Source organism: Eptatretus burgeri, chromosome 12 (genome assembly GCF_056783735.1).
Source record: "Eptatretus burgeri isolate ZD-2024b chromosome 12, Ebu_testis_v1, whole genome shotgun sequence".
Lineage (NCBI taxonomy): Eukaryota > Metazoa > Chordata > Myxini > Myxiniformes > Myxinidae > Eptatretus > Eptatretus burgeri.
Window position 1 is genome coordinate 80,137,419 of NC_140972.1, and position 19,144 is coordinate 80,156,562.

At 45.7% G+C, this 19,144-nt stretch overlaps 2 protein-coding genes across 9 annotated transcripts in view; one reads left to right on the plus strand and one right to left on the minus strand.

Annotated features, from left to right (window-relative positions):
- Positions 1 to 19,144, minus strand: part of LOC147015973 (GON-4-like protein) — a 216,485-nt gene that overhangs the window by 147,790 nt on the left and 49,551 nt on the right. For all 8 annotated transcript variants that reach the window (XM_085848645.1, XM_085848644.1, XM_085848646.1 and 5 more), the window contains exons 10-12: positions 18,647 to 18,687; positions 14,235 to 14,335; positions 9,058 to 9,220 (exon numbers count right to left, since the gene is read on the minus strand). In XM_085848645.1, coding sequence (XP_085704771.1) covers positions 9,058 to 9,220; positions 14,235 to 14,335; positions 18,647 to 18,687 — 305 coding nt within the window. The remainder of the gene's footprint in view (positions 1 to 9,057; positions 9,221 to 14,234; positions 14,336 to 18,646; positions 18,688 to 19,144) is intronic.
- On the plus strand, positions 2,344 to 4,895 carry LOC147015974 (syncytin-2-like). Its single transcript, XM_085848642.1, has 2 exons — positions 2,344 to 4,018; positions 4,050 to 4,895. Exons 1-2 carry the CDS (start codon positions 3,361 to 3,363, stop codon positions 4,664 to 4,666), a joined length of 1,275 nt encoding a protein of 424 aa, XP_085704768.1. The 5' UTR covers positions 2,344 to 3,360; the 3' UTR covers positions 4,667 to 4,895.

Genomic DNA, 19,144 nt, shown 5'->3' on the forward strand with positions numbered 1-19,144 from the left:
CGCACTGTAAAATAGCACACGAAGCGGTGAGAGACACCCAAGATTTGGAGGAAGTTTATTCCCCAGGAGAAGTCGACCCTCCCGTTGCAGATTCAGTTTTCTTCAGAGATAGTGAAGAGGATGACGAGGTGGAGGAATTGATACCACATCACCCACCGCACGTTCCCGCCAACATCGCACCAGTGGCGGCGGAAGGAGAACCAGGACAGGAGAACCCGCCCCGGAGAACACAGAGCCTGAACAAAGTGACCTGGAAGAAGATAGCGACGAGCCGGTGGAAAGACCCCCAACAGAGGATCTGACAGTGTCCGATTCAGCGTCTCACCAGGACAGTGAGGACAACGACGAGTGGGAAGACATACCTCATCAGGGATACCCTACACCGCCACCGAACCAGGAAGGAGCCGGCCCGGGAAGACAAAAAGACAGAGTGGTGAGAGACCCATCGCAGGAGGACTCAGACATCCTGCCAAACGTGGAACCGGGAGGTCCAAGGAACAGAGACCTTGGAGCACCGGGGCCAGAGGCAGAACCCTTGACGATCCAACATGCGTCTCCTGGCACTGACACTACTCCTTTGCAGCTGGGGCCTGTCACTAGGCAACGAACTAACACACTCAAGCTGAAGACACCGTACACACCTCCGCGGTAAAGGAGGGAACGGAAAGGAACTAGGAGCAACACAGCAACGGCATAGGAGGGAAGCGGATGAAGAAAGAACGGCAGAAGATAAATACGCAGCCTTTGGAAAAACACATAATCCAGAGCGAGATAACGTAAAGGTATTGTTGCGGTTGTGGAAATTCGCAAACCACCATTCAGGTCCCGTAGGTGAGATATCTCTGTAAGTACATGTGTAGTCAGCCCCAAACCCGTTGTTTTGAGGGAATAAATGTGATTCATTCGGGCTGCGACACTTTGAGATAGTCGTTTTTCTGTTCTATCTTTATTTTGAACCAACCACGTCTCAACCGCCATCACACAACAACCACCAACCACAACGCCACTTCACAACAACAACAACAACAACAACAATGCCAACAGCCACGATCTTTACCTTCACAACTCGCTCCTGCAAACATCGCATCACCGCCATTCCAAACGGCACCATGGCCATAAACCACCACCATAAACCCTCCACCACCCTCACCTCTCTCCTTCTGCGGCCATTCCCGCACCACCTGGGAGCACCGAGCGTCAGGCTGTCCTGGGCTCGTACGGGACGCGCGTCGAGCCGCGAGTGCAAAATGCAGCCTTTCCGAGGAGAATTCGGATCAGGAATGCTACACGCCCACTTCTGATCCGTCCAATCAGCAAGCGTGGGGCGGTTTGGCCCCGCCTCCAGGCGCGTCGGTGTAGAATCGAGATATGCAAATTCGAGGATCAGGGGAGACTCACGCCCCTTTTTCTCCGTCCAATGGGCGAGCGTGGCTCCACCCCCGAGCTCGTTCTGATCCAGAAATTTGCATATGGGTTCTGCTGCCGGCCTATAAAGCGCCGAGCGCGGGGCGAATTTGGATCGAGTCAGTTTTGGTCGAGTCAGTTTTGGTCGAGTCGGTTTTGGTCGAGTCGGTTTTGGTCGAGTCGGTTTTGGTCGAGTCGGTTTTGGTCGAGTCGGTTTTGGTCGAGTCGGTTTGTGTCGAGTCGGTTTGTGTCGAGTCGGTTTGGGTCGAGGCGGTTTTAGAAGAGCGGAGAGTGGCAGAAAAGGCAGAGTCGGCCTTGGTCGAGTCGGTTTTGGCAGAGTCGGTTTGGGTCGAGTCGGTCTCGGCAGAGTCGGTTTGGGTCGAGTCGGTCTCGGCAGAGTCGGTTTGGGCAGAGTCGGCCTTGGAAGGGCGGAGAGTGTTTTGGGCAGAGTCGGGTTGGAGCGTGGAGTGGAGTCGGGAGGCGAGGGCGTACAGGTGGTTTGCTGCAGTTGGCTGAGGAGAATTGGGGAGGAGACCGAGGAGCTCGGGTCCGAGGCAAGAAAGACGGCGGTCGGCGACGAGGTCGCGGTGGAATCGCTCGTCACGGGACCCAAGCAAGCCAGCTATCCTCTTTCCCCAGAGCATCAACAATTCCCCCCCCCTTTTTCCCCCGCGCTGAGATAGTGCGAAAAGGGGGCCTTGTTCCCACCCCACTCCAAGCAGTGCCAACGAAACCCGCGAAGGAGTACGAAGTCGGGGCACCGCCGCGCTGCCACATTTGCGGCTCATCACAAAGACACGGGTAGGATCCACCTGGTCTCGCGGACCTGACCGCTCTTTCAGATCCCGCGCAAATATTGGCCCCCAGGCCCCGTCTGCCCCTTTGTCTTTGACTTTGTCTTTGTCTGGCCCTTTTCTTTTGTTTCTGTGTAAACGTGTGTGTGTGTGGCGCCAGTCTGGTAAAGTAAAACTGTGTAAGTGTTGCCGTGTGTACGCGTAGTCGGTTGTAGATCTGCATTGTTGTGTTTCTTTTGTTGCAATTGCTTTATGTGCATCCTGTTTAATTGTATATGTGTGCTCTCCGTGTGCCGCGGAATAAATGTACATCATGTTGAACTGTTTTCCCGTTTTGCTTCGTCTTTTCTTTAATTGAATCTCCATCTTGCTTCACGTAAAGGGTTGGTAGTGGGCTTAATACGCCCGATAATTAATCGGAACCGTCGAGGCCGACGATAACACCGCTCGGTTATCCCGATAGTACGGAACGGGTCGCTTAAGCGGCCCGTGTCCGGGGTCGACCTGCGGCAAGGTGCGATCGCCCGGTCTACCCTCCACGTGGGTACTTAGGTAGGTCGAGTTTGACAAACAACCCTATCCCACGCGGGTGGCTGATTGGCACAATCGTGGTGAGGCTGAAAGGCCCACCCGTGACTAGCTCCCGGCGTTAGTCCGAGAGGGTCACGACAGAATTGTCCATCCGGTGGGCGATGTGCCGCGATTCGAGTTACGTGGCCGTTCGCACGCCGGCGGGCGCGAATTCGCAACAGTATTTTCAAAAGGAGAGGGTAAGACTTTTTCGTTCCTCGTTCCCCAAAGGGATGTGGGAGACCAGGGGATAATCCCACAACTCATCCAACCACAACAACTCATAGAGTTGCCATGCATTCAAGCCCATGGAACTTATGATCTGGTGGAACGGAACAAAGAGATAAGAATAGTTAATTGGTCTTATAAGGAAACTCTCAAGGAGGACACAGCAATAGTGAAAAGATTCGGAGTAGCTTGGCAGGTAAGATCAACAATAAAAAAACACCGGGGACATGGCAGAAAAGCGGGTTTCGCATGGGGTCAACATGCATCTTTAATTACTCGAATCCCACTGGTCCCCGATAATACCCGTCTGGATTATACTTGTTCAATCGTACGGCCAAACAAGGGACATCATGAAAGCGCCATAATGTCCTTTGTGGTGCGCAGCAAGGAATCTCCGGTAAAACCTCCAAACACCTTTGAGGCTTTAGCTACCGAGATAGCCAACATCCAAAATCGTAGTGACTGTTGGGTTTGTATGGAACTGCCTATAGGGTCTTTGAGTGGCCTCCACTTAGCAGTATTACCGTTGACTTTCTTCGAACATCTCAGCAATCCGGTGGAGGGCCTGGCAGCTATAGCAGACGGCAACCACACAAGATGGGTTTTTGCACCTAAGAATCCAGGGGCCAATACGAACCTGGTCCCGTCGCCTCTCTGGGTGGAGGACACCACAGGATCAGTATGTTTCACAGGAAAGGGGGCTAACCCCATGGGACAGTCCTCTTGCGAATTTTCCCTCCCCGTGCCGACCCAGCGTGAGCAAACAGTAACAGCCACAAATCTAGATCGCCATACCAGGGAACAGGTGATGTTCACAATAACGATAGAGCTTCACCACAATGGGATAATCCCACCAAAAGGCATCTCCCTGGTGTATGGGGACAAGGCTTACCCCTACTTACCAAAAGGATGGGCAGGAAGCTGTTATTTAGCCTCAGTATTTCCGGATGGCAGAATAAAGACCACTTTCCATCAAACCTCCCCGCCCCAACGGTACCGGCGCAGCACTTCCAAAACTTTGGACTGAAAAGGGATGGGTCGGTGTAGCAGAGCGCTTAGGACCGTTGACGGGAACATGGTGGGAGAAGACTATTGGGTTTTTATTTCCAGGAGCCGGTATGGTTATGAATAGCGATAGGATAGATAAACTTTCGCTAGCCTTGGAATATGTAGCCAATGTATCCATGGCTTACTATACGGAATTGTCGGATATGTTAGTATCAATGCGTACCATGGTAATGCAGAATAGAGTAGCTTTAGATATGCTTCTGGCAGAGCAAGGAGGGGTGTGCAGGATGATTAAAGGAGAATGTTGCGTTTGGATTCCGGATCCTAATAACATAACTAACCGGGCGGTGGCCCGACTACAAAAAGTTGCAAACGCCCTCACTAGCGGACGAATGGATCGCGAGGGGGGCTATGAGTGGTGGAGATCCATAATTCAGGGCTGGGGAGGTTGGTTACTGCACTTGATAGGGTCAGCGCTTCTAATCATCGTGGTGGTGATTTTTGGAGTATTTCTGATTAAGATTCTCATTTCCATTTGTCTAAAGAAATGCTGTGAAGCCTCACCCCTCACCCAGGCCATCATAATTAACAGCGAACTCAGGGAGGAAGACCCCCAGGACCTCCGTATGGGGCCACAACCAGACCTGACCCCCACCAGCTGAGGGGCCAACAAGGTGTTCTGGCGGAGGGGAGCCCTGGAGAAGACTCTTCCAGGTATTACTGATTACTCAACGAACTTTCAAGTGAAAAGGTAAGCCAAACATGGACTCACGCATCTCACTACACACGAAGATACAGGAAGTTGTAACAAGAAAGAAAGGAAATCTACAAGTAAAATGCTGATGGAGGTTTATGATAGATGTGGCAGTGTTTTGACTAGCATATGCATAATCGTGGAAAATGGACAATACCAGATAGTGAAGGCATGTATGGAAAATACTTATGACCTTTATATGTAAATATGCATCTCATGAGCCTCTTTTGTCTTCTAGCGCAAGTTGAGAAAGGAGCTTACACCACGCCTTGAGTGCTCACAGTGCTGCTCACCCATTATTACATTTGCATATTGTCGATAAGTATTGTTGCAATTAGTGACTAGTATAATTACCTAAATAAGTATTTTGGCAAGTAGTGTTTTAGCAGGATTACCTAACTAATATTGTTGCAAGTAGTGTCTAGTAGACTTACCAAAATAATATTGTTGCTATTAGTGTTTTGTAGAATTACCTTAATAATATTGTTACAATTAGTGTTTGTAGAATTACCGAAATCATATTGGAGCAATTAGCATTTTGTGAAATTACCTACACAATACTACAATTTGATGTGAGGCATGTGGCAGCAAGAAGGACAGATGCTAACCTAGGCCACCAGTAGTCAGGGTCTTCTCATTTGGAGGTTGTCATTGGCTGTTCACGGCATTTGCAAATACCGTTTGGTGGTGGCGGAGCCTAGGGATGGTCAACTCAGCCGTCAAATGGAGGCCCACCTATTCGGTGAGCTTGGGAAATGGCAAAGTATGGTCAAATGTGACCAAGGAGGGATTGTGAGGAGTGCTATGTTATGGTCACATCCGATCCATACTTAATAAATATATATTAGTTACATGTAGGGATTCGAACCCACTTTTACAATGCTCTGTAAATGCTTTGGTTTAACTCTGTCTTTTAATGGCACGGTGTCCCAGCAAATCAATCCACCCAATGCCCTCTAAAGACGCAGGCTGTGTTAAAGCATTCCACTCTTGGGCCTTTGTTTAGGTTCAAATGGTCATAGCCTGTAAATGCTGTCAGGCAGTCCATCATTGGCACAGGGCTGCACCTGACTGCACAACCCACATTCCACTTCTGAGAAACTAATAAAGCTGGGTTCATTCACTGTGACTAGGGCTGGGCTCTCACTGTGATATCAAAGCCAGACCTGTCTTTCTCTTTAGATTAATGTAAACTTAAAAGGGATTTCTGTCTGTCCTGCAACCATCCCACAGTGATAATAACTTTTTTGTACGTGGGAAAGGGACGACTGTGAGGCCCTGAAAAATGAGCTCTTGTCACACCAACTTGGGTTAAAGTATAACCAGAAATAGATTGGAATTAGAGATAGATTGTATATAAGGGAGAGTTTTTGAATGTAAAACTCAGTGTGGTTTTGGGAGCTCTCCACTGTTGGTTGAGCTGCCAACACTAACTCCGCTGGCTGGCGTGTGGTCCTTCAATAAAGCTGCATTTTGGTGAATCCTCTTCTGTTGACTTTCTTCATACCTGGCCGGGGAACGGAGTCTTCACATCCACCTCGTGTGGTCTTCGACGATCCGGCTCGGCGAGACTCGAACCCGCAATACGATGCCGCTCCAAGCATCAGGTACCGCACTCTCCAACCGGCCACGCACCAATCAACCAAGACCAAGGAGAAGATCAGAGACGACGATGACCCAGGACCAGATGAACCAGCCAGCACCAAGATCCAAGACCCCCAAGACGACCAACCTCCCCAGCCTGGCGTTCCTTTATATCTTTCTTGACCGGGGTGAGAAAATCGCCATCTGAGACGGTCTGGTCTCCACCCTCATTGGCCGGGATGTCATGGGAAAGTCGCTCTCTGTGGCCATCTCAACCCTCATTGGCTGGGGTGTCATGGGAAAGTCGCCCTTTGTGGCCATCTCAACCCTCATTGGCCGGGGTGTCACGGGAAAGTCGCTCTCTGTGCGTTATTGTTAAAGGGCACGCCCATGCCTTTCTGGGTGGAGTCCCGATCTGAGGCGATGGAAATCTCCACCCACGTATGTGGCTGGACACGCGTGTGTAATGGCGCGATGTGCGAAGTGAAGGAGTGATGGTTTCGGTTGGCTGGAGGCTCGATTTGTATTGCAAAAAGCCTGACTAAAAAGGTAATTCGCAGTGCACACATGTAATTCCCATTAGACACAGGTAGGGGGCCCTAACTATAAACACATACTTGTCGAAATAACTAAGCCACGGGAACGGCTGTCTGTCGGTGTGCACAAGGCTTCCAAATTCGTTATAATATAGCATGATATCTCAAAAGGTTGTGGACGGATTCGGACGAAACTTGGTGGACAAGTTGGGTGTGACGAATTGATTTGATTGATTTGAAAGACGAAAAGATGAATTGATTTGATTTTGGTGAAGATCCGAATCTGGATCTGGATATGAGAATGGTTTAATTTTCAATGTGATTCTTCACCTTTGAGAGATGGGGCCAAAAATTATATTGTACTGTATAGCATATTTCAAAAATGTATTGGACCCAATATGTTCTCGTGGATCAGGCATTACGTGGCGGAGGTATGCGCTCCACCGAGTGCCCTTCTCGTTGTTTCTGAGATGACAATGTTTTGCAAGTTTTGCAAAAATAGTGTTATGTTTGTGGGGTAGATGGAGGAACTTCATAGTAAAGGTAGGACTGTATGGTGTAGCATGGTCTGTGGATGAGGAGACATGTCGATGTAAATTAAGTTGGGAAAACTGTCAGCTTAAGATTGTTACGTCACCACATGGGGGGGTGGTGCTGTGATAATTAGGTAGGGTTTCAGGCTAATTTCTCCAAGTATGTGATTGCCTCGTGACCTTTTCCGACGTTTTTGCATTTACAAAGCCGGATATAAAAACGAACGACGCTTTAACAACAACAGGTAGGCCACGACCCTTGGCTTTGGATTGGTTGTTGGACGTCAGAAGGTGGAAGACGAGGAGACAGTTGGTGTGAGGAACACGGTTGAGACAGAGGGTCTCATTTTTTTACTCCTCTCTCGACATGACGAAGAAGGCTGCGCGATTTTCGTGTTCGTGCTGTGTGAATTTGCCCGCATGCCAGAGCAAGATGCCAGCCATTACTGTTCGGCTGAGTCACAAAATCATTCGTTTAAGGGATAGAGATAGAGATAGAGATCGATAGAGACAGAGAGAAGCACGTTTCAGCAATAGCTCGGCGTTATCCCGTTGTGTGTTAGAGGAGGAAGGTGGGCCATCGTTGTGAGTGGACCTGGTGTAAGAGAGGAGCGGGGTCGGCACATTCGTTCGAGAGAAGAGACTGTACGGCGGCTGGTAAGCCCTGGTGTTGAAGACCACTGCACAAATTACCTCATGTACATTGCCCATGCAGAGCTTGGCGCCATTTTGGGTGCGGTTTCCCATGCAGGATGACGCGGTTCGAACGCCAAGCTCATAAAAGATCTCCTCTGGACACCCAGCTAAGTGCCAGAATAAAGGGAGGGGATTTTCCTTTATTTTATCTTTCTTCTTGTCTGTTTGAGTCTGTGTGGAGACGTCTCAAAATTAGCTTTAGTTTACCTCACGTTTTTATGATCACGCATTGATTTATTCCCATTATAAATATTTGATTTATGTTCATCAAAGCCTTATTTTTAAAATTTGGTTGTGTCTGTCTATTCATTGTGAGTTCAAATATAACCCTTGTCCCTCCGACCTGGTGAATGCCTCTGGTATATGCCTTTGCCACTATCCATCCCGCGCGCAATAATCTCAAAGGATCATGTGTTCGCCTCCAAGGTAGAATCGTTCAGCTATCTGGCCAGACCGGTGTTAACCGCCCCGTCCATTACAAATGAGTCAAAGGTGGGACAATTAACATAACCGCCGTGGACACGACAACTGGTGTCACAGCAGGATTTTTTGAGCACCTGACAGCACAGCCCCCCCCCCCACACCCGGCAACACGACAATTGGATTGGGGTAATTAACTGAACTCCCTGGACAAGACAATAGGATGAGGATGCGTTAGGGATGACAGAACTAATTGGCTTCTGCATCGATCAGGTTCTCTTGTGCATCCTTCACACCATATCTCTTCTATCATAATTCCCCCCTCGCCCCTCCGTCCCAATTATCTGATGGAATTTAAATGTCATCCTTCTGCTGTTGAATAAATGCTCCAAAAAATAATGTCAAGAAAATTTAAGTGAAGCACATTTCTTCTCCCCTTCTAGGCAGTCAATACTTGGTGATTCGTACGATTAAAACATGTCATAAAATAAGTTGTTGTGTTTGGAAATTCATCATACAAAGGGGTGTACCTGTTGCATCTGTTGCTGAAGTTCAATCCTCTGAGCTTCATTCAACATAAAACTGCAGATTGGATTTTTCTTTTGTGTGTGTGAAGACCGGGCCTTCACGTTCAGCTCACTTCGCACCGTCTTGTGACAATCCTTTAATAAATGCGCAAGTGGCTCCTGGAACCTGTGACACATAAAGGAGTACCATATTTTCCGGTGTATAAACCGCACTTTTGTATCGGCAAGAAAAGGTAAAAGTTGGGGATGCGGTTAATACACAGGTATTGAAAAAAAATCAGTATTAAAAAGGGTCAATGCTGAATTTCAATTTGATTCCAAATTAACACTTTTTGTTTTTTTGCAGTCGGAACTGCTGTTCAAGTTCAATTCCACTATTTAAATTTTGAAAATCGGATCAGGTTAAGAGTTTGCACAGCATTTTCAACACCGTGTGCGGAAATTAAATAAAGTGAGGGCTGGAGACACCTGGAGTTTGGGTGCATGGTGTATATAGAGCCTCAGGTCAGGTCAGCTATGGGAGCATGTGCCGGAGCAATGCGTCGCTGTGTCCACTGTCCGCATGTCCACTCCAGGGGCCTCTGTACAGTCATCCCCATCTCCTTGAGATGCTGATAAAACTGCTGCAACCACGAGGCATGTGGTCGACCCATTCACTCACAAAACTCTCTCACTGAGAGAATCTGTTGAGCAGGATCAGCGTCAGGAAAACGAGCCACAGGTCCATACAGCCGCAGCTGATACTCACGGACTACGCAGGTAACAAATCTCATTTCAGTCTCCCTCAGCAACTGCTCGTTGGAAACAAAGTCTGACCAGCGATAGCCAAGGATTTTCCGAAGAGACATGGAACCAAAGGAATTAAGTCTTTGTCTCAGATCCCTGGACAGACTGCAGGTCTCACATCCGTAGAGCAAGACTGAAAGCACCAAGCACCTGAAGACTCAGACTTTTGTCCAACTGAATAGGTACTGACAGTGCCACACACCATGATCCCATGAATCCATGACTCCCCAGGCCCAACCCAGATGTCTATTGATCTCTGGCTCACAACATGCGGAGACATGAATATCACTGCTTAGGTAAGTGAATTTCTCCGTGAACTCAACATTCTCACCATAAACAGGTACAGACAAGATCGCAGCATCTAAGATGTCATTAAAGCCTGGATCTTAGTTTTCACCCAGGAAAGCCATAATCCCAGCGGCTCCAACTCCTCATTCAGCACCCCGGGGGCCCCCAAAAGGATATCCAGAGTCTCCGCAAAGCTGACTGCATCGTCTGCGAAATCAAGGTGAGAAATCTTGACATTACCAAACAATGCACCACAGCTTTATCTCTCTGACATCCTCCCCAGAATCCAGTCCCTACAAGTGCTGAAAAGTGTGGTGGCCAGCACACACCCCTGATGAACTCCATTAACAACAGGAAATAAGTCAGAGAGGGTATCACCACATCTCACAGCATTCTCAGTCCCAGAGTTTAGTTCAGACATCAGATTGATCAGTTTTGGTGGCACCCCACGAAGAGTGAGAATCCTCCAGAGGGCATCCCGATTCCCTGAATCAAATGCCTTGCAGAGATCAACATAGGCTGCAAGCAGGCCCTGCCGAAACTCTTATCTGTGGTTGGTCAGAACCCGAAGAGCAAGGATACAGTCATTCGTTTACCTCTTTGGTATAAAGCCTGACAGCACTGGGTGCTGGTGTTCAAGTCAATGATGGGGAACCCCATCAAGAATTATCCGAGCAAAGACCTTGCCCCTCAGTAATTGTTGCAGTCCTGTCAATCACCCTTCCCTTTCCAGAGAGGGAAAACAAGGCCCCCTTCCAGTCAATTGAGATGATGCCTGTGTTCCAGGCAGAGCACAGAACTGCATGCAACGACACAAGTGCAGCATTCCCACCAGCCTTGAGAAGTTCAGCATGGATGCCACAGATCCCTGGAGCTTTACTCCATTTCAACCGGTTTACTGCAGCCTGCATTTCCACAAACAAAGGTAGATCACGATTGATTGGAAGATCAGCAATAGAGATAGTAACACCTCTGACATCCAACTCAACAGCTAGTGGGTCAGCCTGGTACAGCCGCTCAAAGTCATCGGCCCACCGGGCTTTCACTTCGGACTTCTCTGTCAAGAGCCCAGCAACCTCTGCTCTAACTGCAGTACACCGAGCAGGAGCAATGCGCAAATTTGACTGCAAGCAGGACGAGAATAACTTGACCACAGATGATGCTCTACCCCCTCACAGATTCCTCGCACATACACCTGCGTGTCCTCCCTCAGCACATGTATAGTTTTACGCCTCAACTCCCTGAACAGCTCAGCTGTACGAGTAAGCCTGGACCTGTGATGGATCAATGGTATCCAATGTCCCTTGAGAGACAAAATTGTTCTTCGCCCTACGGTGAGTTCCAAGACATCCACCGGCAACATCATCAACATCGCAAATTCGTCAGCCACCCTCTCCTCCTTGAGCTTGGCAACATCCAGCCTAAGCGGGGATGGTACCATTCTCCCGGATTTAAGCGGAAATTTCAGAGTTGCTACAACAAGCCTGTAGTTGGTATTAAGGAAATGAGCACTCTGGTCGACCCTGCAGTTCTGGATCATCCTGCAGTGACCATCAACAAGCACATGGTCAATCTCTTTTGACACACCACCAGCATTGGAATAACAAGTCCAGTGATGAGCCTGTGAGCGCAGCCACCCTACGTCCATGGCTTGTTGCAAAGTCAAGCGACTTCATGCTATTCTGGTTTACAGTTCCAGACCCTCGGGAACCAACACATGACTCATAACCATCCCTATCAGTGCCAGTCGATACAGTGAAATCCTCCAACACTAGAAGAGTATCTCGCTTGGGGCACTGATGAACTACAGACTCGAGCACAGCATAGAATGCGTCCTTAACGGTGAGATCACTCACCTCATTTGGAGCATATACAGAGACCAGGGAAATGACACGCAAAGAGTGACGAATCATTGGTCTCATAATACACTCGTTGACTGTTGTTACCTCAGTTATCATTGGAGCCAACTTAAATGACACAGCCGCAGCAACTCCTTGGGCACGGTAACCATCAGAGCGACCAGACCATGATCTTGCTGTAACCAGACCATGATCTTAGTCGGCGTAACCACCCGCATTGATCTCACCACTATCCGGTCTCCGAACCTCAGAGAGTGCTGCAATACCAATGTTCAAACGCTTGAGCTCAAATGATAACAGAGACAGGTGATCATCCTCTCTTAGGGATATGACATTCCAGGTACCCACCTGAAGCGACCGCCTCAGGTTAACCAAAGGAGACTGCTGTCTGGTAGATGACACCACAGCACCACTCCGCAATCTGACCCAGGAAGTTTACCCCGTGCTTTTCCTCCTATCATCAAGGAATGGGGTCCCGAAGGCTTTGCCCCAATTCTGTCATCCGGTGAGCTGCCCTGCGAAGGGCAGCAGCACAGGAGCTACTCCAACGGAGTTTGCTTTCAGTTTTCTTTGCATTTGTGGGTTTTGCGGAATGAAGTGTTTTACGGTGGCCGGAGTGCAAATCCTCGCAGCTCTGAAAGCGCCATCAAACACAAAAGAAGAAGAACACCTGGTCTCACATCAAAAGAAGAATTATTCACAATAAGTAGAATCTAATAACAGAGCACCCACCTCAGATAAGCTTGCGCGCAAACTTGCATGCATCCGATAACAGGCTGGGTGTGGTCACATGATCTCAAGACGGGCCGCATTATGCTTCATGAGGACCACCATCACAGTGATTGGGAAGCACAATGTGACGATCAACACTACTCGTCATGAGAAGAACCGATTCACCGTAATGCTCGCCTGTACCGCAGATGGTGGCAAGCTTCCCCCATATGTCATGTTCAAGAGGAAAACACTGCGCAAAGACAAGTTTCCAGCCGGTGTAATTGTTCGTGCGCAACAGAAGACGTGGATAGACAAGGGTCTGGTCCAGGACTGGGTGCGCACAGTCTGGAGTAGTAGGCTGGATGGTGGTCTCTCCTAACGGTAGAGCATGCTAGTTCTTGATGCGTTCAGTTGTCACAAGACCGATGACACCAAAGCGCTGCTCTGACAGACCAACACCGATCTCGTCATCAATCCAGGCAGGATGACAACGCTCCTCCAGCCCCTTAATGTGTCCATAAACAAGCTGTTCAAGGACAGGTTACATCGCTGCTGGTCTGACTGGATAATGAGTGGGAGAAGACCTAAACCAAGAGCGTGAGGATGAGAAAGGTTGACCTTCCGATGATCTGCGGCTGGATCGTCAAGGTGCGGGAGGAGATACCGTCGGACATCATCAAGCGAGCATTTCTAAAATGCTGCATCTCGAACAACATGGACGACACAGAGGACAACATCATTTGGGAGGAGGAGGCTGCAAATGATGGTGACAGCGATGTGGACAGCAACAGGTACTTGCTTTCCCCTGATTCGGACAAGGAGTTACATGCCGTCTCCGACGAGGAAAGCATTGATGAGGATTTCCTCGGGTGTAGCTGAAAAGCTTCATCAAACCCAAACGGCCCTTTTCAGGGCCACAAATCCACAAGAAATATGGATTATACCGGTATGAATCCCTTTTCTTCCTTTTTCTCGCAAGGAAAAAATCCTCTTTATAAATATTAAAAAATAAGAAAGAAAAATAAAAACTTCTTGGTGTCCTCTCCTCTCTCTTCAACTTCTTGAAAATGAGAATAAGACTGTGAGACGAAATTAAGCGGACATGGGAGTTAGCACGTTGATACCTCAGTCACTTTGCTCCATACAAAGTTAATATACAAACGCATTTAGATCTAGGTCAGAAAATAAAATTATCAATATATTAATTTTTTTTTGAGGGTGAAAAACAGGGTAGCGGTAAATACACGGCCACGGTTTATACACCGGATAATTCGATGTCAATTTTCTGAAGCTTTCCTGCTTATCTTTTTCTGTAGTGCAATATCACTGTAAATGTCCTCTGCTGTGGATATTCTACCAACGATATGCAACTGTCTTGCTGTTGTGAGAAAAGGTTATCAGAATGGACACAAACAATACAGAATGTGAAGCAGCCATGTTTTAGCATAAAATCTGCCTTGCTTCCTTTCGCCATTCATCCCACTCTTCTCCTTTACACAACAAAGGATTTGTGCAGCCATGAATGTGTCACACCTTATCGTTGCTGGAGTATTGAAGCTTGCAGCATTGTCATCACTTCCTTCTTCTTCCAGCCTTGCAATATCTACTTCTGGACATTCCACATCTTCCCCAAACTGAAGCAAAAAAAACAAAACAATACAGGCAATTTGCAACAAAAGCAATTTTGATAGAAGCTCAATACGAACTAGATATTTGTGATCACAAAGCTATTGCTAAGGGTATGCCTCCCCTGCTGCCCATGATCCAATGATGGCCAACTTTTCAGACCACAATATGACCTTTAACATTTAGGGATAGAATGTAAATTAAGAAAATGTGTCCTCAATCCACAATTCATACACAAAGCTCAACATAATGAAAATCGGAAGAAAATTATTTGAGTTATGATCAAAAAATGCTTTTTAGTTAATTGGGTGATAATCCAAAAAAAAGTAGGTCAAGGATACAAATGAAATGTCAGGTGCTCAACTTCAGTGCAGGTACACTGTTATGATGCAAGAACATATTGGAAGGCCAAGCGGTCTTTGAAATTCTGCATTGGGAAAACTGAGCAATGACAAAAAATACGTGTTATTTTTTGTTTAGACCGCCATTTGACGGTCTGAAAAAAAAATAATGTGAAAAAATAACGTTCAGAATGTGAACTACGGGGGTGCTGTGTAGTTGCTGCTGCCCTTCACCATGTTTGAGTAGTTGTCGTATTTTGCTGTAGATGCACTGGTGTTACCCTCGCAATCTTACGTGTCGTTCATTACTACGGGTCACGAGTTCTTTGCTCTATTCCACATGGCATTATGGAAAAGCTCTGTTCATTGCTGTGGGTCATGAGCATTTCACTCCATTCCACATGAGGTTGAGGAAAGGCTTTGTTCATTACTACAGGCTGTGAGTGCTTTGCTCTATTCCACATGACATTGTGGAAAAGCTCTGTTCGTTGCGGTGGGTCGCGAGTGCTTCACTCCATTCCACATGATGTTGTGGAAAGGCTTCGTTCGTAGCTACAGGCCGTGAGTGTTTCGCTCTAATCCATATGACGTCGAGGAACGACTTTGCTCATTGTTATGGATCACGAGTGCTTCACTTCATTCCACGTGAAGAGCTTCGTTCATTGCTGTGGGCTGCGAGTGCTTCACCATTGCGCGTGACATGGAACAGCTTGGTCCATTGTTGCGGGCTGTTTTGGATTTGTTCATGACATTAGTATTGGGACTTAAAGCCTAGTGTTGGCTTAGTGGTTAGGGTGGCTGTCTTGGGATCTGAGAGTCCCGAGTTCGAGACCTGTTTTCCACTGAATTAACACCAGGGGGTTGAATCAGCCTGTCATCCTTCCGAGGTCGGTAAAATGAGTACCAGTGTACTGGTCCCGGTGTATCCCCGGTTAGAATAGGTGTACCATATCCCTGTGTGTTGTAAGAGGCAACCAGGTTTGGCGTCAGGAAGGGCATCCGGCCATAAAATAACATTGCCTCAAGAAGGGAACCATGATCGCATGGAGCCTGCAAAAAGCCAACCTCTGCTCAGCAGGGAAAAATGGCTGCAAAAGATATTAGTATTGGGACTTAATCAATACTCAGCATTGTATCTATATGAATTATGTCCTTACTATACTGATGAATGTCAGTTGGATAGAGAAGTATGTTGACATTGACCCTTTACACTTGTTATGACAGCCATGTCTTGTTTACGAGAGGTAGTATCAAAGTCAACGCATCACTATTATGTATTTTTATTCAGTCTCTAAACTCTTTTTATTTTTCATATGTTACACATTCCTGTATATATGTACTTGTACTTTCTTTAAAACAAGTAGTACTTTCTAATTCATTTTATTTATTTGCAGATGTTATTACAGTCATTGCAATCTAATTTTTAGATCCTCATGGAGGATCTCTAAGTCTTACTCACGTTGTTGTTCTTGTGGTTTTTTTTGTTTCACAGCCTAGTTTTCATCGAAACTTCCTGAAACTTCGCATATATATGTAAAAATACCCTGCGTAGACAGTAACCATCTCCGATTTTCTATCGCCTAAAATCGCCTAAAAAAATATCTCCGAAACTAGGCAAGATTTTTGAATTCTGTTTGCGGGAATCGAACAGGGCATTAGCAGAGATGAATTACCGCACAAATGATACATCACTATGATGTCATATCAATTTTTATGACGTCATTCCTATTTTTTGTTTCACAACCCAGAGTTTTCATCGGATCATAGTGAAACTTGCCAAGTATATGCAGAAAGCCCACGCGCAGGCAGTAACCATCTCCGATTTTGGAAATTCTTCCTAGAAAAGAAGTTGACGTCATAATATCGCCGCTTATGGAAATCGCCTACACCATTATCTCCGAAACTAGTTTGTTTCACAGCCTATAGTTTTCATCGAAACTTCTTGAAACTTGGCATATATATGTAAAAATACCCTGCACAGACAGTAGCTATCTCACATTTTGAAAATTCCTCCGAGAAAAAAAATTATGACGTCAAAATATCTCCGCTAATGGAAATCGCATAAAAAATGATCTCCGAAACTAGGCAAGCTTTTTGAATTCTGTTTGCAGGAATCGAACAGGGCATTAGCAGAGACGAATTACCACACATATGATACATCACTATGACGTCATATCAATTTTTATGATGTCATTCCTATTTTTTAACATTTTTTGTTTCACAACCCAGAGTTTTCATCGGATCTTCATGAAACTTGCCATGTATATGCAGAAAGCCCACGCGCAGGCAGTAACCATCTCCAATTTTGGAAATTCTTTCTTGAAAAAAAGTTGACGTCATAATATCGCCGCTAATGGAAATCACCGATACCATTATCTCCGAAACTAGGCAAGCTGTTTGAATTTTGTTTGCGCCAATCAAGCCGGGCATTAGCACAGATAATTTATCACAAACCTGATACATCACAATGATGTCATATTCGTTTTTATGACGTCATCATTAAGAGGACGACGATCTTAGCTCATTTGAGCTTGTTTTCTTCCATTCTCTTGATTTTTATTTTATATTGTACATCATTCACAATTCAACTTCTGGCTGCGATGATTTCATAATAAAACCATGAGTTGAATTGAATTGACAATGACCTTCAACTCGGAGGGATATGATGTAAATTAAGGGTAAATGCGGTTTGCTCTAGATTATCTTGAGAGGGAAATTGTGTTCCAACTGAACAAAAATTAGTTGAGTTATGGTAAAATATGTAAAAACTTCTATTAATTAGGTCATGATCTTAAAAAGTAGGTCAATGTCATAAAATATGTCAACCCCATATTTTTATTCCCCTTATTGATGCAAAATTTCATTCCGAAAGTCCCAGCCAGCTCTGAGATACAGCTCGGAAAGGAAAGTTGGCAGAAAAAAAAAGGAAGGAAAAAAAAACTTCCTAAATAGTGGAAAAACAGGTTATTTTCAGACCGACATTTGACCCTTACATTTAATTTGGAGAAGTACGATGTAGATTAAGCGTAAATGTTCTTTGGTCTAAGCTATCAAGAGAGGGCAATTTTGTTCTATCAGACAAACCTTAATGGAGTTATGGTGAAAATGTTTAAAATGTCTATTATGGTCATGACCTTAAAAATTAGGTCAACGTCAAAAAATGTCAACCCCATATTTTTATTCCCATTATTGATGCAAAATTTCATTGGGAAAGTCCCAGCCAGTTTTGGATATAGCTTGGAAATTTGGAGTGAAGGAAGAACCCCCCCCCCAAAAAAAAACGTAAATGGTGGTTTAGCACTCCGAGGGACAGAAGAAAATCTGAGGTAACATTAAAAACTGGGGGCACTAATTGTAGAAACAAACCCTACAACAGGTATAAGGCTCCCCCTACCACATAAGTGGAGGCTTAATTATGTCTCTCATCCATGATGTCAGCTGCGATGAATAGCTCTTACTTATTGATGACCGTTGTTTGCAACATTGTGACTTGGACATTTCTGGAGTATCACATTTGTGTGACAGTGGGGAACAAATTTCCCTGAATAACTCTTCTCCCAATCTCAAGTACAGCAGACTATGTTCCTACTCTTCATCAAAACAACCCTTGTATGCACAAAAATATGAGCGGAACATGTTGTATTTTAAATAACGAGTTAATTACGAATTGAAGAAACCTCGTCATTCATTACCTTTTGCTCATCAGAATGGTTAGCAAGCCAGAGTAGAACCCAGCACAGGCAAACTTGTCCACAAAAGCAACATGTGAAACCTACCTTGAAAAATTAAAATTACACTTCTTAATTTGCGTAAAAATAACCAACATTATTTTGTGGAAGTTCAGAAAAACGGAATACAATGAGTTAACAAAAACGTGCAGTAAAATAAGTAGCTCATCCATTGGAACGATCAGACTAATACAATGGAATACAAATTTTTTTTAAAAAATACGACAGAAATTAAAGCCAAAAAGCTTACCGCCTCAAAAAGCTCTTCCATCAGTTCATTAACTTCCTTTTCTGAAAATAAAAGGGGGCAGGGAGGTTATCAGAGGGCACAGGCAGCTTAAACAGTATGTGGATGGTATCAATTTAATTTAAGCCATTCCAAACTTGAGAAAATGTAACTGCAAGAAAAAGAAGGAATAATATATTCTGCTCCTCCAATATGCATCACATCCTATTCCAATCAGAGGGTAAAACACATCGCACAAAACTACAACTGACCAAGGGAGGGAAACAGCAGCTCAATTTACAATTGTTTGTGTGAGCCAAAGGGAAGGAAGTTTATCCATTAAAAAATAAAAAATTAGGCAAGGAAGAAGATTTTCATGACATTTATAATTGCTTTTATGAGTAGCCAATGTCAAATGCAACCTTCAGCATAAAAGGAAGGAAAAACAAGTAGCAGTACATTCAAAGCACACCACCCCCATGCCAAATAAATAAATACTGTAAATTCTCCAGCACGCGACAT

Excerpts from the sequence above, each read along its gene's own strand:
- LOC147015974 (XM_085848642.1), top strand. The coding sequence starts at position 3,361 with ATGTCCTTTGTGGTGCGCAGCAAGGAATCTCCGGTAAAACCTCCAAAC. Across the intron at positions 4,019-4,049 it reads CAGCACTTCCAAAACTTTGG|GCTTAGGACCGTTGACGGGA; the intron begins ACTGAAAAGGGA and ends GTGTAGCAGAGC.